Source organism: Trachypithecus francoisi, unplaced genomic scaffold (assembly GCF_009764315.1).
Source record: "Trachypithecus francoisi isolate TF-2019V2 unplaced genomic scaffold, Tfra_2.0 Lachesis_group13, whole genome shotgun sequence".
Taxonomy (NCBI): domain Eukaryota; kingdom Metazoa; phylum Chordata; class Mammalia; order Primates; family Cercopithecidae; genus Trachypithecus; species Trachypithecus francoisi.
Genome location: NW_022681458.1, coordinates 30,769,317 through 30,788,883, shown reverse-complemented (window position 1 = coordinate 30,788,883; position 19,567 = coordinate 30,769,317). Strand labels below are relative to the sequence as shown.

Genomic DNA, 19,567 nt, shown 5'->3' with positions numbered 1-19,567 from the left:
CTTATACCTTATACAAAAATTAACTCAAGTTAGATTAAAGACTTAAATGTAAGGCCTAAAACCATAAAAACACCAGAAGAAAACCTAGGCAATACCATTCAGGACATAGGCATGTGCAAAGACTTCATGACTAAAACACCGAAAGCAATGGCAACAAAAGCCAAAATTGACAAATGGGATCTAATTAAACTAAAGAGCTTCTGTATAGGAGAAGAAACTATCATCAGAGTGAACACACAACCTACAGAATGGGAGAAAATTTTTGCAATCTATCCCTCTGACAAAGGGCTAATATCCAGAATCTACAAATTTACAAGAAAAAAAACATAACTCCATCAAAAAGTGGGCAAAGGATATGAACAGACACTTTTCAAAGGAAGACCTTTATGTGGCCAACAAACATATGAAAAAAAGCTCATCACTGGTCATTAGAGAAATGCAAATCAAAACCACAATGCAATACCATCTCATGCCAGTTAGAATGGCGATCATTAAAAAGTCAGGAAACAACAGATGCTGGACTGGATGTGGAGAAATAGTAATGCTTTTACACTGTTGGTGGGAGTGTAAATTAGTTCAACCATTGTGGAAGACAGTGTGGCGATTCCTCAAGGATCCAGAACCAGAAATACCATTTGACCAGCAATTCTATTACTGGGTATATACCCAAAGGATTATAACTTATTCTACTATAAAGACAAATTCACACGTATGTTTATTGCAACACTGTTCACAATAGCAAAGACATGGAACCAGCCCAAATGTCCATCAGATAGATTGGATAAAGAAAATGTGGCACACATACACCATGGAATACTATGCAGCCATAAGAAAGATGAGTTCATGTCCTTTGCAGGGACATGGATGAAGCTAAAAACCATCATTCTCAGCAAACTACACAAGAACTGAAAACCGACCACCATGTCTTCTCACTCATAAGTGGGAGCTGAACAGTGAGAACACGTGGACAAAGGGAGAGGAACATCATACACCAGGGCCTATCGAGGTGGGGGACTAGGGGAGGGACAGCATTAGGAGAAATACCTAATGTAGACGACAGGTTGATGGGTGCAGCAAACCAGCATGGCGCATGTATACCTGTGAAACAAACCTGCACGTTCTACACATGTACCCCGGAACTTAAAGTATAATAACAAAAAAAGAAAGTAGAAGCATAAGCAATGATTTTTACAAGCCAAATAATAGGTAACATTCATAAGCACGTTTTTAGTTTAGGTGCTATAATTTATGCTAAGTGATTTCCATAAATTATTTCCTATTTTACAGATGAGAGACTGAGGTTTAGAGTAATTTACCCAAGATCATATAGTAGGGAGTGCAGCTGGAATTCCAAAGCCCCCACAGCACTCACAGCCCTACACTGGCTATATAGGCTCCAGGCTTCCTTCTCCAGAACCTACTAAATAGCCTTTAAAAAAAACAGAAATGTGGTATATACATACAATGGAGTATTATTCAGTCACTGAAAGGAACTAATTTTTGATACATTCTACAACATAGATAAATCTTGAAGACACTATGCTAAGTGGAGTAAGCCAGACACAAAAGAACAAATGTATAATTCCACTTACATAAAATATCTAAAATAAGCAAATTCATAGAAAAAGTAGAATATAGGTTACCAGGGTGTGAGGGTATGGGGGCATGGAGAATTACTTTTTAATGGGTACAGAGTTTCTGTTGGAGTAATAAAACATTTTTTGAAAATAAATAGTGCTGATGGTTGTACAACATTGTGAATATAATTAATGCCAATGAATTGTACATTTAAAAATGGTTAAACTGCAAATTTTATATTATGTATATTTTACCACAATAAATATTTTTAAATCCCTTTTGACTTGTCACACTACAAGAAGGGAGGTTATACATTTCTGGACCAGGAAAGCCACAGTGCTTCATCATTCTAAGTACTGGCCCCAAAGCACTACATATGTCAGGTTAGCCATCTAATTGGGAACAGACCACACACTCTATTCATGTTGTGGCACCAATATGTAGAAATGGGTGGGATGAAAACACACACACACCCTCCTTTTGGGGAGTTATAGATCCCTTTAAGAAAAGCACAAATGCTCTCTCCTTGCTGAATATAATTTGGAGGTTTTATACACTTCCAGAAACTCTAAGATTCTCAGAGGCTCAAGGTTAAGAGTATGTAATACAGGGAAAAAGAGTATGTACTACAGTTGGTTGATGGCTTTAAACATCAGCTACGTAAAAAAAAATTAAAAGGTAGTCTCTGTGTTTCAAATTTAGGTGAGCATGGAACAGTTTTTGTATTGGCAAGTCTTATGCAAGTCAGCTACTATGGAAGGAACACACTTTCATTAAACTTTGGGGGAAATCACTGTTTTGTTTCATCTTTCATTTTGGTCGAGCTTGGTGACAGGTTTTATATTAAAAGCTTCTCAGCTCTGGAATGGAATGTTCAGTTTTTTTCCTCTAGACGCACTAAGTAATGTGTTTTAAAGTTATACTGTGTAATGTCTAGCCCCTAAGAAATGTAGCATAGGCGTGTATTTAAAAAAAGGTGTTTTGAAGTATATGTCAATTCAGAAAATGATCCAATATAATGATTCCCAAATCATTATGGGTGGAGCAAAAGACTCCCACCCCCTCTTTTTGTTACAATTTCCAGTGGAAAAAGTTACAATAAGAAAATATCACTGTATGGGAAAAGATTGGGAGAGAAGGCATATATGCATATACACACACACGCCTAAACAATAGGGGTATAAATCATTTCTTTTTTGAATATGGCACTATCACATCTTGAAAAGTCCAAAAAGCCTGTTGTTGAAATATACACCAGCAAACAGCGTAAAGATTGACCAAGGGATCCTAGACAAACTAAATCGGTGATGGTAATGCCATCCTAACAGTAATCTATAAGAAAGAATAGTGGGAGTCAAACACCATGGTCAACTCGGGCACAGTCACTGGTTAAAACGTTGCTGGAGTGTTAGCATGCGCAGTGGGAGCCTAAGAGCAATGCATGCAGAGTCGCATGGCAGCCAGCGTTCTTAGAACTCTGAAAGAGTGCTTAATAAACTCTGGTAAGGCAACAATTAGTCTATTAGTAAAAACATTTAATAATTCTTCATAATTCACCAGCTTCTAGTGGACCACCATAATTTATACCAAAATGAAAATCAGGATGTGCATGTCACTGCCTCTAAGAAAGGCTGTTTTGAATCAGTTTGTGGTCCCTTAGAAGGACTTTCAGCCCACGTGTAGGAATTGAACTGCATTTCCTTGAATTACAGATCTTGGATAGCACTTTGGATTAGTAATCATATGTTCAGGCTTTTGATCTCATTTACATTACTGAACTGATATTTAATCTGGAACATGACAGTGTCTTATATTTTGCAATAAAATAAGGATTATATTTGTTGTTTCTTAACTACAACACAGGAATAATATGAGAATTGATCAAATGACAGCAGTGAGATTTATCTGCTAAGAGAAAAGTAAACTCACTAGAATGTTCTTTTGTTAACATATGCAGAATTAATGCATAATGATGTCTAGAAAATAACCCTCATGTAGAAACATGATTACCGTGTGATGCAATCTTCTGCCTGCTTCTCATTGTTCATCTTGTGATACAGCACAGCAGCCACTGCCAGGGGGCCTGCATCCCCGCAAAGGAAGGTGATGGAACGCTTGGTTAAGCAGTTCAGACTTTGCTTGACATAGCCATGTGCTAACTGTAGGTAGGCAGGGTCCCCAAATACATCATAAAGATGTAAGTAAAGCACAGCAATACCTGAAAAACAAAAAGAAAGCAATGTAAAGATGAGGAAAGGCAGTTATTTTATTATTTTGGCATGGTGTCTACTCAGCAGTGATTTTTGATAACCTGTAGCAAATGTATTAATGATCTGGAAGTTTGGGTGACTTTAATTCTAGGCTCAGCTCTATTAGTAAGCAACTCTACAAACCAGCATAAGCCAACCACTTGTCCTCAGTTTCCTCATTATGACAACTCTATTAAATAATAAGGTCTCTAAGGCTTTGGCCAATAAAGAGACACACAGCCTATTATTAATCTTTGTTGTACTCTGGTTATTGTGTTAATGTATTCTTCTTGATGGCGAAATGATGTGTCGTTAAACTAGGGTTCCAAATAAATGTAATCAATTCACCAATAATAAGAAATAGTTTGTTGTGAACTAAAGAAATTCAAAGACTAGTGAATGAAAACTTCAATTTCTCTTTACGTAAAAGTTTGGTTTGTGAGTGTGTGTGTGGGGTTTTTTTTTTTTTTTTTGTGAAAAGGTAGTTAATGTAACCAAATCCCCTGCCCCAGTATCCTTCCAGGCAGGGATTATAAGAAAGTTATTTGATAGCTGAGAAAAAATATTCAACCCCTTGATTTTTTTCTCTGTCAAGGACCCACCTACTTTGGTAACTGTAATGTAAAAGCCACCAATGACTTTTGCCTCGGGCTTTACTCGATCAGTTTCTTACCCTCTTCTTGAAGCCTGAAATATGTAATAGAGGCACTGTCTGCATGTCCTTATTTCAAATGCCTGTCACAGTGGAAAGAGCCTTCCCTCTGAAGCCAACTGGTCTCAGGGCAGACTCAAAGATGTGGAGTAGGAAGCCTGCCTGCCTGCAGCATTTCCAGAAACCCATTTTTTCCCTTAAAGTACATTTTCCATCTCATTTGCCATTTTTAGAAGACACAGAACCTCTGTTTAAATTTAAATTAATAGAGCCAATCTTTTCACAGATTTCAATGCGGTAAAAATGCTGTCTGCAAAATTACTTTCCACTGTACTGAGGACAATTTTAAATTTGGATAGTTTTCTCATTTTGCATGGGTAATCTCCAAAGCTTTGTGCTACAGACAATTCAATTTCACATGTATATTAAGGCCAAATTTTCATTTCCTGCCAAAGTTAATAACCTTGACTGCTCTTTCAAAGTGGCTTGGTGTTAGTAATCCCAGAAGCTGATGATCAGATGCACTAATGCTTAAGGTTTGTAGACAAGTGTACAGAACCTTGTGTGTAGGTAATAAAAAAAAAAAAAATCCCCTTTTCACAAATGACTGATGTCAAGAGCTTCTTCTAAAATTAGGTCCTTAATAGGCTTCATCTCCATCCATATCACGCATCTGCAGGTGATCCATTTAAACTGTTACCCTTTCATTTTGCCCTCCTATTCCCATTGCTGCCTGAACTCTCCTAATTAAGTTATGTAAGCACCAAAGCCAGATAATGACATGATGGAGATCTGAGAAAATAGAAAGTGATTAAATACAAGCCCAATGATTGTTTTCCTTTCAGACCTTTGTCTCTCATTAGCAACAATTCCTCTTGGCTTAACTATTTAACAAACAATACCTATTAAGGCTTGCAATTGTAAGATTTGGTGTATTTCTCATGAAAAACAGGTAATCATTTCTCAAGTTCACAAGAATACATTTGGACTAAAACTTTCTTTTTGATCGGCAAAGAATTATCTTTCTAGTGTCTGGGATTCCACAACCTCATGTTCCAGTTCTCCCCTACCTCTCGTGGGCCTCTGGATCTGTGAATTTTGGTAAGTAATCTTCTGCAGATGATAGTTTACTGTGTCTACATTCCCTGTCACAGAACATCCATGGAGGAAAAGGACTTTAAGTGGTGAGTGCTGCTGCCAATTAGAAAGTTTCCTGCACATGCTTATGATAAATCAACCCAGGTCAGGAAAATAAGACAAAATGCATTAAGTCACAGACATTTAATGCCTCATCAGTATTTTATATAATAGAAAACAATATAATGGGTCCTAATAACAGAAAAAAGGGGGAACTGCTTGTGGCCAAATGTCTTAAACCTGATGTTTATGATCCTCAACCCTTGACAATAACCATGCATATACCACCACCTTTGAATAAATACCAAAGACTCAGGGATGGTTGGCAAGGTGGGAAATAAAAAGACAACTTCAGGGGCTTTGCAGGGCAAAATCACCCAGTCCTAATACATACTCATGGGCCTGGCTTCAGTCAATGCCTTAAGAAATGCCTTCAAATGCAATGTTTATCAAAATATGTATGCTCTTCATGGAAAAAATTATACAGCACTGAAAAACTTAATATGCAAAACACTAGTCCTCTGGTTCACTGTGTTCCCGCCTCCCAGAGGCAACCATTTTCAACAGTTTCTGCCATTTTCTCTAGTATCTGCCTCTCTATTTCTAACAATATGCTTATGTACTATCTGTTAATTTTTCTATGTCAGATATTTCTGACTCATATTCTACTCTAGAAAATGAGGCGTTACCTCTTGTGATGGAGACTGCTAAGTGGTTTTCCAAATGTATCTTGCCTTTCTCTCAACAATAATGCCCTGGATTTTAGCTGGGCACAGGCTGCTAAGAACAATCTTCTTCATAGCTGGGTATGGCTATGTGGCGAAGTTCTGAACAACAGGATGCAGTGGGAGTAGTGGAGGCAACTTGGGAAAATGTTCTTAAAGGGAAGGCACTGGCCATTTATTTCCTTTTCTACTTTCTTCCTGGCTGGAATGCAGATGTGATGGGGCAGCTAGAGCAGCCATGGTCTAAGGACCGTGAGTTGGAAGCTCTGTGCTGAGGGTGGTAAAGTTTCAAAGATCAAAGCCACCTAGATCCTGGCAGACTGTGAAGCTGCCACCCAGTCCGTGGATTGCCTACTTACACAAGAAAAAAATAAACTTCAGTTTTGTTAAAGCCACTGTTATTTTAGATGTATTGTATTGCCATGTCCTGGTAACCCTAATCCTAAAGACAGCTCTTCTCAAAGCTAGAGAGGCAGGCAGAAGCTACATTACACAGGGTCTAGCAGGCCAGTTAGGATTTGGAGTTTCATTTGAAATGCACCCATTTTAAGCATGGGAAGAATATACTTAGATTTGTTAAAAGTTCACCATAACTGCACTGTGAGGTGTGCAAGGGAGTGTATGGAACAGTGGACGCAGGAGGAGCAGTTAGGAGGATGCTTCAGGAGTAGGAGCGAGACACAGGGTGGGTGGTGTAATACGGATGTTGTCAGAATGAACTGAAAGATACCTGTCTAGAAAGTAAAATCAGCAGAACCTGGTGGGGGGATGGGCAGAGGTGGAGATGTCAAAATGCCTCCTGATGAGTAACTTCAACAGCTAGATGGGCAACGGTGCCATCCACTGAGGTGGTAAACCCCTCTGTTGGAGAACCAGGTTTGGGAGGAAAGAGGACAGCTGTATCCATTAATAAATTCATCCCCAAATGATTCTATTCTCTGAAGGACACTTAATATAATGTGAAAAAAACACTTTTACTGACTTATAACAGCCAAAATTGTTTGAGTTTTGACAAAGAATGATGTAGGGAGTTTCATCTTTTTAGCATTTTCTTTCATCTTTTTATCGCAGAATATGCATCTACTTTAAAATGTGACAAAAGCCAATTTTAGCCAAGTGTATTCTTAGGCTTAAATTTGAATATCACATTATATTTCCTTTTGTGCTGTCTGCTAAGCAAAAAGTAGAATGGAGACATGCTTCCTTCCCTTCATCTTCTCTTCTAGACCAGAAAAAACTGAATGAGATTTAAATTTTGATTGAATTTAATTGTAAAAATCTGCTCTAAACTGATTTAGAGTTTAGAATTATTTTATATTTAATAAATGGTGTTACTGAATGTCATAAGTATGAATATTCTGTATATTCACATGCAGAAGAATGAAATTTGAACCTCATTTCACACTTAAAGACTTAGACTTAAGATCAGAAATTGTAAAACAACTAGAAGAAAACATAGAAGAAAATCTACACATCCAGATGTGTAGTACTTTGAATTACTACTCCTGCAACCTGTCTGGTTTCTCTGGAAGTGCAGTGTCCAGTATGATACCCTCTAACCATAAATGTCTATAGAAATGTAAGTTAATTAAAAGTAAACACAATTTAAAATTCAATCTTAGTCACGCTAGCCACATTTCGAATGTTCAATAGCCACACGTGGCTAGTGGCTGTTGTGATGGAAATAACATTTCCATTACTGCAGAACATTCCAATGATAGAACTGCTCTGAAGACCAGGAATAGATGTCATTCTGTACAAGAAGTTCAGGAAGTCTGGCACTGTCTCTCAGTTTACCCTAAGAATTGCTTGGTCTTGAAATGTTGATAACTATTTAAAACAAAACAATAACAAAAAGAAACAAAACATGCTATGAGGACCAAATAAAATTCTGTAATAGGAATCAGTCCTGGCTTCAGTATGAAAGCTGTGAACTAGATTTTTCTTTTTTTTTCTTTCCTGTAGCTACTACCCTGGGATGGGAGGGTACATTATTTAGGGACACTTCTAAATCTGCAATTTCCTTACTCAGCAACTTATGCCAAGTAGTACTATAAATACAGCCAGCTGTTGAGAAGTAATTAATAGTAAGCCTTTGAATTTCTGAGGGATCATTAGTCCTATTCATTTTGACCAATCAAGACCTTGCTGTGTCTCAAATGCATATGGAGATAAAAATCTCCACAGATATATCTCTCAAAATACTTTTCTGCGATTTTGCATTCTACAGATTATTCCTCAACATTTTTCACTGGTTTTACAACCAGCTTACAGTGATGTAAAAAGCTTTGTGCCATGGTACTTTAACCCCACAAGGCATTTTCGTGCAGTTCAAGGCCATTTAGAGACTCCCTTCATGTACTCTGCTAGGGAAAATCATGTTCAGATTTTGGATCTACAAGGCTCACCAGGGGTGCTAAACTAATACTCATTAGTTTAGAATGATAGGGAGACAGGAACTTTCTAAAGGAGGGGCACTTGGGTGTTCCAATCTAAGTTCAAATACATTTTTCCCTACTTGAAACTTTAACAGCTCATCAATTATTATGTTTTCTTCTCTTCAGATTTATGAAACAGTAAGAAGTGAAAGTATTCTGCAAGTATGACCACCTGTCTTTCCATATCAGGTTAATAATTTCTAATATGTTCTTTTGTAACTGTTTCTCAATTTTGTGCTGAATGTTGACCATGTGCATTTCCATTCCTTAACAAAATCACATTTGTCTTTAGAGCATTGTCATTACTGTGCACAGCACTCTCCTCATGCCTGAACTGTAAACAATCCAGAGTAGGACATCTGCCCAGCTGTCCGACTAAAGTGGAGCATCGTAGACTGTGGCTTTCGAACACTTCAGTGCTTTAACAGGTCATCTGGGGAGGAAAGTAGTCATGACTCCACACCTTTAATTTAATAATATTGCTCCAAACAAGTGAGTAAAAACGAGAATAAGGAGGGCAAATAAATATTCTGAAAATGTGTCTTTTCATTTCAGAGCTGACTGTCCAACAGAAAAAGAGATGAAAAAACAAAACAAAACAAAACAAAAAAACAGGGAAACATTGTTTGCTTTTCCTTCCTGCAGTGCCCTGCAGCCCACCAACTATGAATTGGGCACTGTGCTAAGTGCTGGCATTACTGGAATGAAAATGACAAACAGCCTTCTTGGTGTTGGCTGTAAAAGTCAAATTGTTAGATAGGTCTTCTTTCCTTCCTACCATTTATTTTTTTTTCTGATCTGTATCACACTCTCATCCTACTCTGCTTCACTCAAGCCCCACTGGTGGTGTCTAAACTCTACAACTGCATTCATTTATCTAGTGGCCATTGCGAAGTGCTCTAACCAGTGTAAATCCATGCCTGTGGCTCTTTCTACTTGTCCTAACAGTGCTGGCTGGGTGGGACAGGTGCATCTAATGAAGGTGAAGGACACTTGGTCAGGGCTCAAATTAAACACTGAAATGCTGGCTCTGATGAAGAGCTACTTACAAAGAGATCAAACTGCAAAGAGAAGACACCTGGCCAGAGTGACTCCTTTCAAGTCAGTCTGGTGTCAGCAGTAACTAACACTCACATGCTAAATCTGCAGCTCAAAGGCCATACATTTGGTAGATCAGAGGAACAGCATCTTGAAACACTATAATGACTTGCATTTAGAGTGCAAGTTAATATTACTCTAGGGATTATGCTACATATCCTCTTGTTTAAAATGTTATTTAATATTTGAAAAGAGGAAATACATGCCAATTTTAGCCTCATTAACTTTGTGAGTCGGTTACAGAAGACTGGGTCATGTCTCTCAGAACTAAAGTCCCTAGAGTCCTGTATGAATCTTTTTTTTTTAAGTGTGAGCTGATCATCCTTTCCCCTAAGAATCATCATAGTTAAGAGTGGGAAAAAAATGAAATAAGGGCTAGCATTTTCCCTCATTGTCTCTCAAAGACAGTAGTGAGATCAGCCATCCTTTGGGTTTACTTAACTTTTCTACTATGTTATCTGCAAGGGAAGCAATCCTTTTGATTAAATGTTTATTTCTAACACAAGAACACTTTATCTGCTCATTTAATCCTTTATAATAACAATTCCTTACCAGTGTTTTGTGGTTTCCATTTTATAAAGCACTTTAGAATGTTCTCCCCCCTAGCACCTACAGTCTACCTGGATCAAAACTCAGACCAGCTCCATGGCAGGTAGCATTACGTTCTCTGGTGAGTCCCCAACGATCTCTGGACACCACTGGGAACCACTCAGTAGCTGACCAGTAGATTTGATCTTAAGGGGCCTCCAGTCATGCTATTTTTCTGTACTGTCTGCTGCTATGTGTAGAGTCATATATAACAACTCTTAATGGGGTTCCTAAATAACTAAAATGTGTCCCCTGCTACACAAGCCGTGAATACATAGTTCCTGTAAGTCTACTGGGAAAAGATTAAGGCTAAAAATGAACAACTCAATGCTTATTGCAGGCATATGTCATACATCAATATCACGATGCATTACACTCCCATGTACTAAATTTTACAAAGGAGAATTTTGGTGAAAAGAACTGAGGCTGTTCGTTCAAAATATCACTTATTAACAGCTGCAAGAGCTACCAATTGATTTCAGACTATGGATGATAATTTACTTGAGAAGATCTTTAAGCCTTTTCAAAAACAAGCAATTATGAGGAAAAGCTTCTGTCTTGGCCCAATTAATTTTCTATCCTGAAACCATGCTGAATATATTAATACAAGATTAGGAAGGGAAAAAACACCTTCTATAGAAAAACACTGGAGATTTTTTCATTTTTCTAGCTGCAAATGCCCATAAGTCTTCTCAGGGTTTATTTTATGTTCAATTGTAAATAATTTTTTAAATAGTAATTACTCTTGCCTAATAAGCCTTGTTTCCTTCTTACTTACCAAATTTCCTTCATGCTTTATCAGGGCTTACTCTGACTCTTCTTTTAATAAAACACTTAAATCTGACTAGTCATTAGCCATTTCTATGAAGTTTGTATGGCATGAGTATCATGTTGTCATTGTTCAAACTACTCCATCTTATAGTTTATGAGTAAACCTTCTTCACTTATAAAGTGTACAGAATAAACTCATATGTAGAAGCTGAGAGTAAACACACACATGCACACATGCTCATAGGGTAAAGAACAGGACTCAAGAGCCAGGCTTGTTTGGGTTGAACCCTAGCATTGTCACTAGCTGTATAACCTTGAATGAAGTACTCAGCCTTGCTTTGCTTCATTTTTCTCATCTGTGAAATGAGGATATGAATGGTATTCTGGCCATAAAGGTTTTTTTTTTTTTTTTTTGAGACAGTCTCCCTTTGTTGCTCAGGCTGGAGTGCAGTGGCACCATCTCGGCTCACTGCAACCTCCATCTCCCAGATTCCAGCGATTCTCCTGCCTCAGCCTCCTGAGTAGCTGGGATTACAAGTGCCCACCACCACGCCTGGCTATATAAAGCTTTTTTGAGGTTTGGATTACTGAATTAATGCAACACACTTAAAACGGTGCCTGGCATACAACAGTAGTTATTGGTGTACGTGCCTGCACCGTCTTGTCATTCAAATGTTAACTGCAATAACGTTTTATCAACAGGAAGAGTGTTTTAATCTTACTCCTGTCCTCCAACAGTCAAATGATCATAAAACTGCAAACTGATGATCTTTATTCCCTTGGGAATGGACATTCAGTCAATCTATTTTATTATTCTTTTTTGAACACTATAGAAGTAATTTAAGTCTAAATTACTGTCTGAAAAATTGATTAATCATAACATCTCATTCCTGAATGAGCATGAGAGAGACCAGAGGGATTTATGGTAATGACTGCCTCTTTTGACAATATGAGACAGCTACAGGGTTTTAAAAATTCTTCCCTTTCTTTCCCACGGTCAGGGCATTTTTACCTGTGCTGTGAATAAAAAAGGTAAAAGTCAGGGATACAGCTTGTACAATTGCACTATGACAACTCATGGGTGTAAATACATAGGCTTCAGTGGAAATGATGTTTGAGTTCTATTAAAAGTTCGTGTTAACCAATCTCTTCACTATATCATACCCTCTGCTTCAATCTTAAAATAAAAGCCAAGATAATTTCAGTTGTAAAACAGTTTGTAAAGTAAGTGTAAAGTACTTTCTTAAGCAATTATTTACTTCTTTTACATTTCTATTTAAACCTGTACAGATCACCGTTATCAACAAAGCATTTTGTATATACGAATTATTTGGAATAATCCTATCCTAAATCCTAATCTTATCTGAACCAGCGTTAATTATCAGACCATCTACATACTACTGGGGAATGAAACAACAAAATAAAATTGTAAACTCCTAACTAATTATAATAATCATTTTACTAAGCATGTTTAACACTCAGAAGTACTTTAGCAGAATTCCAAAAAGTACCTTCTATTAGTTTTAATTTTTGTTGAAAAGATAGATGGGAAAAAAAGGAGTCAGTTTTTCAGTTCCAAATGCAGTGGGCTCTTAACATGGGTTTAAACTGCATGGGTCTACTTGTACACAGATTTAAAACATATATATAGTGGAAACTTTTTTGGGCATTTGTTGACAATTTGAAAAAACTTGCAGATGAATTGTGTAGACCAGAAATATCGAAAAAATTAAGAAAAAGGTGTGTCATGAATACACAAAATATATGTAGTTACTAGTTTATCATTAGGATAAAATATACACAAATCTATTATAAAAAGTTAAAATTTATCAAAGCTTATGCATACAGACTGTACATGGCACCACCCGCAGTCAAGAGAAATGTAAAGATGAAATATTAAATAACTTCGTAAATTAACTCTAGTGCACACTGTATTACAGCAATAACTTCTTAGCCACCTCCTGTTGCTACTTATGTGAAATCAAGTGTTGCTCCACTTAAAATAACATGTGATGTGAATTATCTCTGCTTGAGATCATTATCTCTGTCTCTCCAGTAAATTACATATCACAGTAAGGAGTAATCTCTTGTGATTCTTGCGTATTTTTAATTGTGTTTAGTGCAACATTGTAAACCTTGAATAACACCATGGGACACATACAAAGTGCCACTAGTGATGCTGAAAGTGCTTCCAGGAAGCAGAGAAAAGTCATGACATTACATGAAACACCTGAACTGCTTGATATAATGTAACCATTGATTGAGGTCTGCAGCTGCAGTTGCCTGCCATTTTAAGATAAATGAATCCAGCATAAGGACCATTGTAAAGAATGAAAAGGAAATTCATGAAGCCATCACTGCAGTTACAGCAGCAGGCACAAAAACCTTGCATTTTTAGTGAAACTGCAGTACATATTGAAAATGTAGCCTTTATGTTGGTGCAGGACTCTAAAATGATTCAAGAAAATGTGAAGTCAATATATGGCAACTCAAAACAAAACAAATCTAAAGCTGGATAATTTAATGCCAGTAAGGGTTGGTTTGATAATTATAGAAAGATTTGGCTTAAAAAAAAGTCAAGATAACAGCAGCAGCAGCTTCTGCCAACCAAGAGGTGGCAGGTACGATGAAGAACAATTGAGGGGAAAGGACAGCTGCCTGAAAAGTTTTTGAACCCTATTCTAGGGGGAAGAATCCACAAAGGACATGCATTAGTTAGGAAAAGAAATGAGCACCAGGATTTAAGGCAGGAAGGGATAGGCTAACTCTACTGTTTTATGCAAATGCAGTAGGGTTTATGATCAGGGCTACCCTTATTTTTTTTTTTTTTTTTTTTTTTTTTTGAGACGGAGTCTCGCTCTGTCACCCAGGCTGGAGTGCAGTGGCCGGATCTCAGCTCACTGCAAGCTCCGCCTCCCGGGCTCACGCCATTCTCCCGCCTCAGCCTCCCGAGTAGCTGGGACTACAGGCGCCTGCCACCTCGCCCGGCTAGTTTTTTGTAGTTTTTAGTAGAGACGGGGTTTCACCGTATTAGCCAGGATGGTCTTGATCTCCTGACCTCGTGATCCGCCCGTCTCGGCCTCCCAAAGTGCTAGGATTACAGGCTTGAGCCACCGCGCCTGGCCAGGACTACCCTTATTTATGAAGCTGCCAACCCCTGGGTCTTGAAGAGAAAAGATGAGCACCAGCTGCCAATCTTTTGGTTGTATAGGAAAGCTTGGACAACAAGAACCTTTTTTAATGGTTTTGTTCCACCAATGCTTTCTCTTTGATGTAGGGAAATTATCTTGCCAGTAGGGACTGCCTTTTAAAGTTTTTTCAATAGTGCACAATGCCCCTAGCTACCCAGAACCCAAGAGTTCAACACTGAAGGCATCAAAGTGGTCTACTTGCCCCAAACAGGTCTCTAATTCAGGCTCTACATCAAGGGTTCATAAGGAACTCTCAGGCTTATTATAAACAGTACTTTATGGAATGGATTGTCAATACTATGGAGTACCCTGTGGAGACAAAAGTGACTCCATCTTGTAGGCTAATTCTCTGCGCTAACTTCTGATTAGCCCTGGCCTCATGAATGCCTCCTGATTTTTACGTTACTGTCCGTAGTGTAAGAACAAAGGAAACTTGGTGCTATTGCACAAATTATAGGCTGCGATACACATAGTAGTCTTGCCTGTTTTGGAGGGTTGCCTTTCCCTATGGTATGTAAGCCCTGGGTCTCTGGAGTAACAGTGTTGAGATCTTCCTGCCTTGTGGCTGACCAAGACCAGGCTGGTGTCTCCAAGTTCTCCAATAAAACAGCCTTTACTAACAAACTGGATTTTCTGTCTCCTTTGGTTTTTCAGCTCCTTCAGCATTTGGGGGCCACTTTGCATATGTGACCTATTCACGGAACAACTCAGATAGAACATCGTGAAAGTCTAGAAGAATTACACCATTGAGACACTATCGTTGATACAATAAAGCCACAAAAACCATCAAGGCTGAAACAATAAATTCTTGCTTGAGAAAACTGGGTCCAGATAGTGTGCATGACTTCACAGGCACCAATCAAGGAGATCATGAAAGAGATGTGGATATGGCAAAAAATAAAAAATAAAAAAAAAAAGGTGGGGGGATGGGGATGAAGGACTTCAAGATATGAATCTTGGAGAAATTCGAGAGCTAATAGATGCCACACCACAGGAATTAATAGAAAGCAACTTGATGAAGATGAGTTCTTATGAACCAGTGCTAGAGGATGAGGAGGATACAGAAGAAGCAGTGCCAGAAAACGAACTGACGTTAGATAGTCTGGCAAAAGGGTTTTGATTATTCAATGCTGCTTTTGACTTCTTTTCTGACACAGATTCATACATGGTATGGGCACTGACACTAAAGCAAATGGTGGAAGAACTGACAATGCACAGAGATAGTTTTAGAGAAATGAAAAAGCAAAAATGTCAGACAGAAATTACGACATATATCTGTAAAGTTACACCGAGTGTTCCTGCCTCTTTTGCCTTCCCTTCCACCTCCCTTCACTTCTTCTGCCACCCCTGAGAGCAAGACCAACCCTTTCTTTTCCTCCTCTTCCTCAGCCTACTCAATGTGAAGAAAATAATGAAGACCTTTATAATGATCCACTTCCACTCAATGGATAGTAAATATATTTTCCCTTCCTTATAATTCTCTTAGTAGCATTTTTTTCTACCTTACTTTATTGTAAAAATATAGTACATATTAAATGTAACACACAAAATATAAATATAAAAGATAATATAAACATATAAAAGATACATAGTTAATCAACTATTTATCAGTAAGGCTTCCTCAACAGCAAGCTATTAGTTAAGTTTTAGGGGAGACAAAAGTTATACATAAATTTTTGACTGTGTCAGAGGCCTGTGCCCTTAAATTGCACATTGTTCAAGGGTCAACTTTATACATCTAACACTAAACACACGAATGTGTCATCTCTTCACTAGAACCCTTTCATTTTCAAGATCAACTGAGCAACCACAACTGAGACAAATCTAGACACACCATGAATGAGGTATTAAGCTGAGCGGCCCAGTTTTGTAGCTTTCTTTAGATTCATGAAGTAGAAACAAAGACATACGATTATGGGGTTTAGTATGAATTGATGTATGGTACAAATTAGGAACTTTATAATTCTGCAACAGAAAATAAGAGTTTAGGAGAAAGCAGAAAAGAACGGCAAATAACTGTTTAATAAAGCTATAAAGATAGTAATGTTTTACAGTATTAAGTTTAGAATCAATTGTAATCCCTTCTAGATTTAAGTTACACTTAGCTCTAGGAAAATTATTTATGATTTGGCATTCCTGTAATACTTCCTTTCTGTGGCAGGCTTTATGCAAAGACTATTACTTACTGAATGGGAAAAAAAAAAACAAAAAACCTTAAAAGAGTAAAAATGTTGTGAATCAAAACCCAAATCAATCTCCTTGGAAACAAAGAAGAGACAAAATATTGCCTGGAAAACTTCAAAATATTTTATAGACACTGGTAAATTTATTCACCCCAAAAATCCCCCAAAAGTGAACAGAAGAGATCCTTTAACAGACATAAAAATTGAGGCTCACTGTCCAAAAGCCTTGTGCAAAATACAGGAGTCAAGAAAAAAATCATTTTTCTTGTTATATAGAAGTTATAGCTGAGATTACTAGGTCTTATCCTAAAGTTGACTCTCCTCTTCCTCTATTAACAGAACCCAAGAAAAAAGACTGCATTTCCCACCCTTCCTTCCTAACAAGAGTGACTACGTCCCAGCCCATGCAAAGTAAGCACAACTTAAATGATGAGTGGGACTTCCAGGAAGGCTTTTTAAAGGCAGAGCATGCATTAATGCATTCTTCTTTGCCTCTTCTTCCTTCCAGCAGCCTGAAAAGCTGATGTAATGACTGGATCTTAGCAGTCAATTTGAACAAGAGGTAAAAGCTAGAGGCTGAGGAATGATGGAGCAGAAAGAAAGGAACTGGGGTTCCTATTAACATCCTGAAGCTAACTATCAGGCCTGGACTGACCGACGCTTTCTGGCCTTCTTTTACGAGAGAAAAATGCACTGTTATTTAAACCACTATACTTTTGTTTTCTTTTTTGGGGTATAGACAGCCGAACCTAATCCTGTCCCAAATCCTAATCCTATCTAACTAGTATTAGCTATCAGCCCATGCTTATACTGGAGAATGACATTTAACAAAATAAGATGTTAAAGTTCTAACTAATTGCAGTAACCATGCAGTTTTCTCATGCTGAACAAAGTTAAAGAAATATAATGCGTGTTTCCTAAAGAGTGTCATTTGTTTTGAAAGATAACATTGGACACAAAGTAACATAAAAATCTACACATAATTATATAAACATTGCTTTGACAAAAAGCACCAAATATTTTTATTATGTCTGTGAATACATTTCTTGGTAATAAAATTGCAGTTATGAATAAATGATACTTTGTAAACTATAACATAATAGGAGAAGAAGGTATTAACACTGTGATTTTATGGGGTTGAATCAGTTTTAGTTTCTTATACAACTCAGAGCTTTATGTTATTTAGACTGTCTCAACACTGGCACAAGGTAGCATTTTACTTATCAAAACACTGGAGGAGGCAGTCTATTTTATGTGGGAATAATGGCTTTTTAACAGTGTTTGATTAGGAGACATTAGGAAGCTTGCCTTGAAAACTAGCAAATTAGAAAATTAGCAAATTTATCTAGAAGATTTTACGTTACATCCTAAAACAACCAGCCACTGAAGACATCCTAAACTGCTAAGTATGCCAATTTGCCTCAGATGCTTGCCATATAAGCTGCTTTCAGGAGCCAGCAATGAATATCATAGATACTTGAGGATAAAAGGTTGAAGGATATTGGCATTCAAAAGAGATGAAGTCAGAAACCCCGTACAGCCCCCACCCCCCCCAAAAAAATTAAACAAACTTGCATTTTACTTTGGAGTGAAATTTCTTTGCTATTTCCAAAGACTTTAACTTTTGGTTTCTCAACTAGCCCTAGCAATATAAGGGTCTGACTAATGACTCTTTCCAACATTGTCAAACTTAATTCAAACTTGAAATCAATCCTCTTATATTCCCCCTAAAGCAAAGCACCTCACAATAATAATATGAGTACATCTGAGTGGCCAATTTAAAAGTTTAAGTCATTCTTTCGTAATCAGTGCTAGAATTAACTAGTGATCTGTTTCAGTCTTTTTTTTTTTTTTTGCCAGGAATAACAAAATAATAGAAACGCCATATATTAGAAACAGATCTGTAAGTTTGAGCCTTATATATTATTACAATGTGGCAATCAAGAGGAAAACTCAAGACAACTGTGTATTGTGCTTGCCCTGTTTTGTTCAAACCCCAATAACTTTAAATAAATAGTAATGTTCAACATTGACTGATGACATTATCTATCAACCACATCACACCTGGAACACAGTAGATAATAAATGATAGCTGTTATACCTTCCTTCTTGAAAGAAAATCCTTTCATTTCATTCTCATTTTGTGTGAAGCTTCTACAATTCATAAAAATCATAAAATAATAAAAGGAATGGTCCAACATTATTTAGTCCAGTCTTATTTTTACAAAACATTGACTTTAAAAGTCCCTGAGATTGTAATTTTACTGGTTCAATCTGTCTTCCCTACCCTTGTTAAAAAATAGAATCATTTGTCATTATTGGCTGAGTATCCCTTCTCTGAAATCCTTGGGACAAGTGTTTTGGATTTCAATTTTTGAAATATTTGCCTTATATTTACCAGTTGAGTATCCCAAATCTGAGTTTTGATAATCCTAAATGCTCAACGAACATTTCCTTTGAGTGTCACATCAGAGCTCAGAAAGCTTCAAATTTTGGAGCATTTTGGATTTCAGATTTTCAGATTTGGGATCCTCAACCTGTACTAAAGAGGAAGACTAAGAGATTGCTATTATAAATAAATTTCTCTCAGGAAGCTTTCAAACTGCAGTCCATAGATCACCATCTGCATCAGAACCACTGATGGTTATAAAAGGCAAATTCCTGGGTTCTGCTCAAGATCTACTGAATCAGAATCTCTGCTATGAGGCCATTTTTATGACAAATTCCACTCCCTTAAAATCAAATTCAAATTCCTTGGATTGCAAGCTTATTCCTCCTTGCCCACTCTTTAAAGGGAATGGGAAACACTGAGTCTCTAGACTATGCTTTCTTCCAGATTACACAGCTGTCTTTTTGTTTCTCTAAATTTGGTAAATTAATTGCAGTTCTTTAACTTTTTTTTTTTTTTTTTTGAGATGGAGTCTTGCTCCATCACCAGGCTGGAGTGCCGTGGCGTA

The 19,567-nt window shown here is 37.4% G+C and overlaps 1 protein-coding gene across 4 annotated transcripts in view; it reads right to left on the bottom strand.

The window, feature by feature from the left end:
- The window catches only part of LANCL1 (LanC like 1), a 47,032-nt gene that overhangs the window by 19,468 nt on the left and 7,997 nt on the right, over nt 1-19,567 (bottom strand). For all 4 annotated transcript variants that reach the window (XM_033230412.1, XM_033230409.1, XM_033230411.1 and 1 more), the window contains exon 4: nt 3,589-3,796. In XM_033230412.1, coding sequence (XP_033086303.1) covers nt 3,589-3,796 — 208 coding nt within the window. The remainder of the gene's footprint in view (nt 1-3,588; nt 3,797-19,567) is intronic.